The sequence below is a fragment of the Merops nubicus genome, unplaced genomic scaffold, assembly GCF_000691845.1.
Source record: "Merops nubicus isolate BGI_N331 unplaced genomic scaffold, ASM69184v1 scaffold15061, whole genome shotgun sequence".
NCBI lineage: Eukaryota > Metazoa > Chordata > Aves > Coraciiformes > Meropidae > Merops > Merops nubicus.
The window spans coordinates 5,393-12,548 of NW_008589141.1; the positions used below are offsets into that span (position 1 = coordinate 5,393).

The 7,156-nt window shown below is 52.4% G+C and overlaps 1 protein-coding gene across 1 annotated transcript; it reads right to left on the reverse strand.

The window, feature by feature from the left end:
- Positions 1–1,898: 1,898 nt before the first annotated feature.
- On the reverse strand, positions 1,899–3,710 carry KCNA10 (potassium voltage-gated channel, shaker-related subfamily, member 10). The gene is given in 2 exon segments (XM_008949490.1): positions 1,899–2,176; positions 2,178–3,710. Coding segments are annotated over 2 exon segments (1,548 nt in total). The 5' UTR covers positions 3,638–3,710; the 3' UTR covers positions 1,899–2,088.
- Positions 3,711–7,156: the final 3,446 nt, after the last annotated feature.

Sequence of the window (7,156 nt, forward strand, 5' to 3'; positions counted from 1 at the left end):
TCCACCCATCCATCCATCCCTCCATCCACCCATCCATCCCTCCATCCACCCATCCCAGCAGGTTTTCAGTCCCTGGTTGCTCAGGGAACAGGAGCAGGGAAGATTTGCTCCTGGTGAGCAGGCTGAAGAGTTCCCAACCTAAACTTGTGCACCAGAGTTTCTCACGGTCACTTCTTCAAGGTGACTTCTCAAGGAACAAACCCCACAAGTGCTTCAGCTTTGACAGGCTGGAAGTGAAGGCTGGGAAGGGGAGTGCTAAAAAACATAAAAGAATGTGAAAAAATTCAAGTTTTCTAGAGGAAAAGGAGAAAAAAACCTGCTATGAAATAAAAATAGTGCCATGGCAGAGCTGTTGGAGGAGACTGAGGGAGGGGTGAATGGAGAGGAGCTGGGAATGTCTGTGCTCCAGCTGTGCCCAGCTGTGCCTCCAGCCATCCCTGCAGATGATGAGAACTTGAACATGGTGGGAAGGAGATGAAAGAGCTCTCACAGCTCCTCCTCTTGTCCAGGCTGATGTCCTGGAGGTTATGAGGGATGGAGTGAGAAAAAAGATGGTGGAGAAATGGGGGAAAAAAACCATGGAGAGCAGGAGAAAAGGTGGATTTGTCCCAAAAGGAAGAACCTCTCCTGAAGGAGTTATGCTGGTCATGGCCCAGCTCCATCTCCCTGGGATGGAAAGACCTCACTGCAGAAAGCCAATGCACAAAAAAAACCCCACCCCACCTCACCCCAACCCCAACAACCCCTCCAGACCAGGCCTGCAGGATTTCTGCTATGGGGAAAAACCCCAGCAAGCCCAAACTCCTATTTTTCCATCAGACCAGCAATAAAATAATCCATCTTTCCTGGCTCCTTTCTGAACGAAATTGCAAAGCAGAGATGTTGGCACGTTGTGTGGAACCTCCAGGAGATGAGACATCAAGTCTAACAGATGTGGGACATAAAAGCTGATGTGTCGAGGCTGCTTGAGAAACTGTGACTTTAATGTAGGCAGAAACATCCAAAAAAAAACAAGTGCCAAGTGAAACAGTGAAGTTGGAACAAAATGGGTTTGTCAGAAGCCAACCTGCTGGCGTGAGAGACAACGGCAAAATGAGCTGCTGCTGGTGTTCCCATCCCAAGTGCTGGTGGAAATTTGGGGGTTTTAGAGAAACCAGAGGTGGCTTTTTACAACGGGGAGCCAAGCTGTTGGGAAACATCAGCCCTCGTTGCTCTGGGCCACGTTTGTGGCAGCAGAAGGGACAATGAAAGCTACGAGGTCATGGTGGCTCAGCCCCAAGGGCAGTTGTAGACCAGCTGACCCCCAAGTGGAGAATTTGTTGTGGGAGAAATCCCCTTCCCTCTCTCAGAGCCCAGTTTTCCATCGGGGACCCCAGTGGGTGTTGAGCTACGGTGCTCTGGACCTTATTTGGTGGCCGTGGCACCATGACTGGTGATCATCCCTCTCCATGACTGGTCATCATGCCTCTCCTTAATCCCCTTGCCTGGTGGCTCGGTCCCATCCATCAGTGCCCACCCTGCTGTGCCAACCTGATTCCTTAGGCAGGGAACTCATCCAGCTGGAAATATAATTTCTAATATTATTTTTTTCCAGCTTATTTCTCAACTAGAGCAGTCCCAAATCTGGGAATCAGTCAGACCCCCCCACATCCTAGGCATGGGTGGGGAGGAACTGTTTAAATTGGGGTAGGAAAGGCAAGGAGCTGGACCCATCTTCATCCCTGGACAGCTGGGTACCACCGAGCAAAGCAGCTCACATCATTTTGCCCTGTTTTCTCCTCTGGTAAATGGGGGAAAACTCTGGATATGGGGAACTCCTCTCTGACGCCACGGATGGAGAAGCTGAACGTCAAGCAGATGAGCACCAAAGAAGAAAAACCAGACTGATGGGCCAGGAAGAGAGATAAGAAAGATGGTGTTTATTTGAATAGCGACAGGAAATCAGAGATTGAAACAAAACCAAACAAAAAAACCCCAAAAAAAGCAGCAGCACATTTGGTTTAAAAATAAATCACAGCGTGCAGATGGTTTAGAACTCATCCAGCCGATCCCACCTGCCAGTGCCCAGTCCTGCCATGGCCTCGGCCATCATTTTTTGGCCTTGTCTCGAGGGTAACCCCCGTTGGTCTTGTTGAGGGACTCCATGCTGCCGTTGCCCGTCACCACGCTGGTGAGTCCTCTCCACCTCCCCGGGCAGGATCTGCTTGTCTTCGTTCTCCGTCTCCCGGTGGTAGAAGTAGTTGAAGTTGGAGACGATGACGGGGACGGGCAGGGCGATGGTCAGCACCCCCGCGATGGCGCACAGCGTCCCCACGATCTTCCCACCCAAGGTGGTGGGACACATGTCTCCGTAGCCCACGGTGGTCATGGTGACCACGGCCCACCAGAAGCCGTCGGGGATGCTGGAGAAGTGGGACTGAGGCTCGTCCACCTCGGCGAAGTAGACGGCGCTGGAGAAGAGGATGACGCCGATGAAGAGGAAGAAGATGAGCAGGCCCAGCTCCCGCATGCTGGCCTTGAGGGTCTGCCCCAGAATCTGCAGCCCCTTGGAGTGCCGGGAGAGCTTGAAGATGCGGAAGACCCTGACCAGCCGGATGATCCTCAGGATGGCCAAGGACATGTTCTGCTGCCCGTTGAGTTCGCTCTGCTGGATCAGCTCGGTGGTGAGCGTCACGAAGTAGGGGATGATGGACACGATGTCGATGATGTTCATGATGTTCCTGAAGAACTCAGTCTTGCTGGGGCACACGATGAAGCGGACGAACAGCTCGAAGGAGAACCAGATGATGCAGGCAGTCTCTATGACGAAGAAAGGGTCCGTGAAGGTACTGTGGGCCAGCAAGGTGTCTGTCAGATTCCTAGAGAGCTCCTGGGGGGACTTAAACTCTCTTTCCTCCCTGAACTCCGGCAAGGTCTCCATGCAGAAGATGATGATGGAGATGACAATGACCAGGACAGAGACCAAAGCTACGCCCCTGGCCGCACTGGAGCTTTCGGGGTACTCGAAGAGTAGCCAGAATTGCCTATGAAAGTCATTGGTTGGTAAGAGGGTCTCGGGGTCCTTGATGAACCCTTCATCCTCCCTGAACTGGTCCATGGCTTCATCACCCAGCTCGTAAAAGGTGATTTCATCAGCGAAGACGTCGATGGGGACGTTGGCCGGGCGCCGTATTTTCCCACCAGACTGGTAATAATACAGGATCCCATCAAAACTGGGCCTGTTCCTGTCAAAGAAATACTCATTCCTCATGGAGTCGAAGTAACGCATCCTCTTCTCCGGGTCCCCCAGCAAGGTCTCAGGGAACTGGTTGAGCGTCTTGAGCCGCGTCTCAAACCTCAGCCCGGCGATGTTGATGATGACTCGTTGGTCCCCCTCATCCATACCCACCCTCTCCCCAACCAGGTGCTCGCTGAACTCGGCGGAGAACCTGGAGAAGATGGTCTCATTGTTGGCGTTCTCGCTGTTGATGAGGATTCTCAGGTTGGAGAGGAGGTTGGCGCAGCTGGGGTGCCCTTTCCGCGACTGGCTGGCGGGACTGAGGTCGTTTGAATAACAGGGATCCTCCACGATCTGATCAGCGTTGTCAAAACTGACTAGTGCCACCTCCATCTCCTTCCAACTGGACACGTCCATCATACACTAATCAGATTAGCAGCATAAATCCCCGGATCGGATGCCGGCAGCTTGCGTCTTTCCCACGCTAGGAGGATCTGCAAGTGAACGGACAAGGAGACAGCTGAATGGTGCATATGTAGCCCTTGGCTCGACTGAAAAGAGTAAAACAAACCCGAGGTCAGAAAATCCTCTATTTTTTTTTCAGTGGAAACGTTCATTTTGTGGACTGGCAAAAGCTTTATCCTTCCAGCCAGCCGTTCGTCTCCGGATCCTACAGATCTTTTGGGCATGACTTTATTTACCACCAATAAACCTCCCAGTACTGTTTACAGCACCCAAGGAGAAAAGGTCAGGCAGTAGCAGAGGATGGGGGTGAACCCAGGTGTCCCCCCCAAGCCTTTCTCCAGCAACCTCAACCCACCAGAGCAAGGAGTGGTTTCAGACTTCTCCAGCTGCAGGTCCAGACTCTGGAGCATCTGGAGGTACTACCCATGGGTTGCAGCAGCCCTCGCTCCAGCTGGGAGAGGTGTTGGGTCAGCCCCCAGGAGGTCCTGGGCATGTTGCAGCTGGGTCAATGGGCGTTTGGAGAGCAATTCCCAAACTAGGGGCCACACTGGGATTTGGGGAGTGCAGTCCATGAGGAAGGCAGGTCAGGAGGACATGTCCTCCAGCCCTGGAGAATCCCTTTGCTCTGGGGGAAGAGGGGAATGAACAGGGACCTCTTGTCTTGATCCAGACTTTGGGGCAGGTGGTGGATGAGGTGATATCCTCCAGAGCTCTCCTAGACCTCCTTCATGGTAGACCTGATATTCCCAGCCCTAGGAAGAAGACGAGGACTAAACACTCAGGTCACTTGGGAAGCACCTTCCCATGAGTGATTTTTTTTCCCCAGACCAACTCTAGCAGACACTCAGCAATGGACAACATGTCCCCAAAACATTCCTGGTCGTATGTCTCCCTGACATGCTGCTGTTGTACTGAACTTGGAGGCAAAGTCAAAGAGGAGCCCAGGGACCAGGCCAAGCTCCAGAGCTGGGAAATTACCTGTCCTGCCTCCGGGAGAAGCGCCAACAGAAATGAGATCTTAACAGGGAAAGGTTCTGGGGAGATTTGTCCCAAAATGCACTTTCCAAGTAAATTCAACCCCATGATTTATTTCCCCTTCAGCTCTTTCCCCAACAAATATATTTTTCCGGGCACGAGAAACCACAGCAGGACCTGCAGAGCTGCTCTGTGCCCTCGCCAAGGGCACCCTGGCTTTCTTACCCAGCCAAGTGCAGGCAGAGGGAGAGAAAAAACCCAAATGCCCTCGACTGCCAAGAATAGCAAATGCAATTGAGGCCACGTCTGCACGGAGCAGCAGCGGCGCTGGGGCCGGTCCTGTGATGAGGATGGTCTCCACTGCAGGCTTTGCTTCATGCAGCCAGTCCTGGGAAGGGACCCATCCTGTCCACAGGGGCTGAGCTGCACCCAGTGCCTCAACCTCCCCATTTAACCAAAGCCATCTGGGGCTCTGAAGCTTTTCCCTTCTCCTTTCCCCAGATCAGACTCGTCCATCCATGCTGGTGAAGGTGGGCAGGACAAGCTAGAAACCCAAATCCGTGGCAGAAGTAGATGTTAACAGCCTGGCTTGCTACAAATCCTCCCTCTTCTGCTCTTGGCATTACAACCCTGAAGGCACAACTTCATACAGGAGCCAGCATCCATATCCTAGACAAGGGCTCAACCTCATGCTTTCCTCAGCAGAGTCATGAGATTCTGGATTTGGGGACGAATCCCATAATTTATCATAAGCTACTTAAAAGATCACATTTCTTTGCTTTAAAAAAAACCATGGAACGTGGTTGTTCTTAGGTACCCATCCCTGTAAAGCGGCTTCTGGCTGGTTTTGTGCCAATTTTCCCACTTGGGGGACATTTAGAGAGGAACATTTGGGGCAACGGGGCAGAAACAATGCCCAGAGGAAGGAGCAGCAGGAGGGTTTTGCCCCTCAAAGCAACTTGCTGCAAAGCTGAGGAGCCCCAATGGCTCCAAACCCAAGTCCTCCAGCCCCAACGATGTCCTCCTCGGGCACAAGCAAGTCTCTGTGGGGCCAGGTTCATCTCAGGCTTGATTTTTTGGTGGCTCTGTTGAAAAGCTGTCATGGGCAGGGAGAGATGTAGCATCCTGCTGGGTGTGGAAAGTGCAACACAACCCCAACGGGGAGGTGGCAACTGAGAGCTGCAGATAACCCAGGTTTCAGTGCCCAGGTAGCATCAGGCAAAGAGATACTGCAATCAACCCAGCCCCAGCAAAAGGGATCTTCTAAGTGGAAAAAACAGCATTAAAGAAGAAAGGAAAAGCAGCACACAGCTTCTGCCCCCTCTGGTGTTGTTTTTTTCTTAATATAAACCCTTCAAGATGGTTTTTAAATCAGAAAAAAAGTCATAAAAATCAGTTGGAATCAGAAGAGCAGGATGGGTCAGCTGACCTGAGCCACCACACATCCCACCACCCCTCCATCCTGGTGGGAGAGCCCCGTGGGGACCACACGCCTGGAGCTTCTCCTGACAGCAGAGCAAAGCTGGAGCAGCTAAAGCTGGTGGTGAAATCATCTCCTAAGTCAGTGCTGTGAGATGAGCGGGGTGTTGGAAGCATTAAATGTGCTTAACTCTTAATACTGCACGCTGGCAGCACGGGCAAGAAACTTCCCCAGCCCTCGCTTGGTAGGATGGTTTCCACCCACAACTTCTGGTCACAGAAGAAATCGTGGTGTCTTGAAACCTGGCTTGGATCCAGAGCCCTCTGAGCTCATCGACCTGAGCCCCTCAGCATCATCCCTCATGGGGAAACTGAGGCATGGAGCTATGAGGGGACAACTCACACGTGCTGCTCGGAGCTGAGAAGGGAAAGTTGTGCTCATCCTCCCCGTTGGGACCTGGAAAGGTCCTTTTAGCTCCATTCTGAGCTGCCCAAAGGATGATGGGCTCTGACTCTCCTTTTCAGGACATCTACCTGTCCCTGTCCCTGGAGGTAGGTGCCCCACAAGTCCCCAAACCCAAAACCACCTCATCGATCTCGTTTTAAATTTAGACCAAAACGAATGGCGCTGCCCAAAGCCACAAAACATCCTCCCAAAGCTTTGCAACCCGTGCTCCAGCTCCAGCAGAGGCTTGAACTAGAAAGTTGACTCATTTTTTCCTCCTAAATCACCTAACATCTGCTTCTCAGAATCTGATTAACTAATATCCTTCAGCCGAAATCCCCGGCTGGGGAAAATAATAATGATAATAATAAAAAAATCAAGCAAAGGAGAGGGACGAGGAAAGAGAAAGGTCATTCTGAGGGAGTTTGCCTTTTGCCCATCGCATCCCAGTGAATCGGGGCTGTGGTTTCCACCAGCCCTTCTGCCACCATGGAAACCACCCCGTGGGCAAGTCCCTTCTGCTCCCCACCCCAGTCCTCCCATCCCCGGGGAGCGCTCCTGGGGTGAACAACGGCCGCTTCCAGGGTTTCTCCAGAAAATCAGAGATGCTGAGCCTCCCTTCCCTCCCCCCTGCC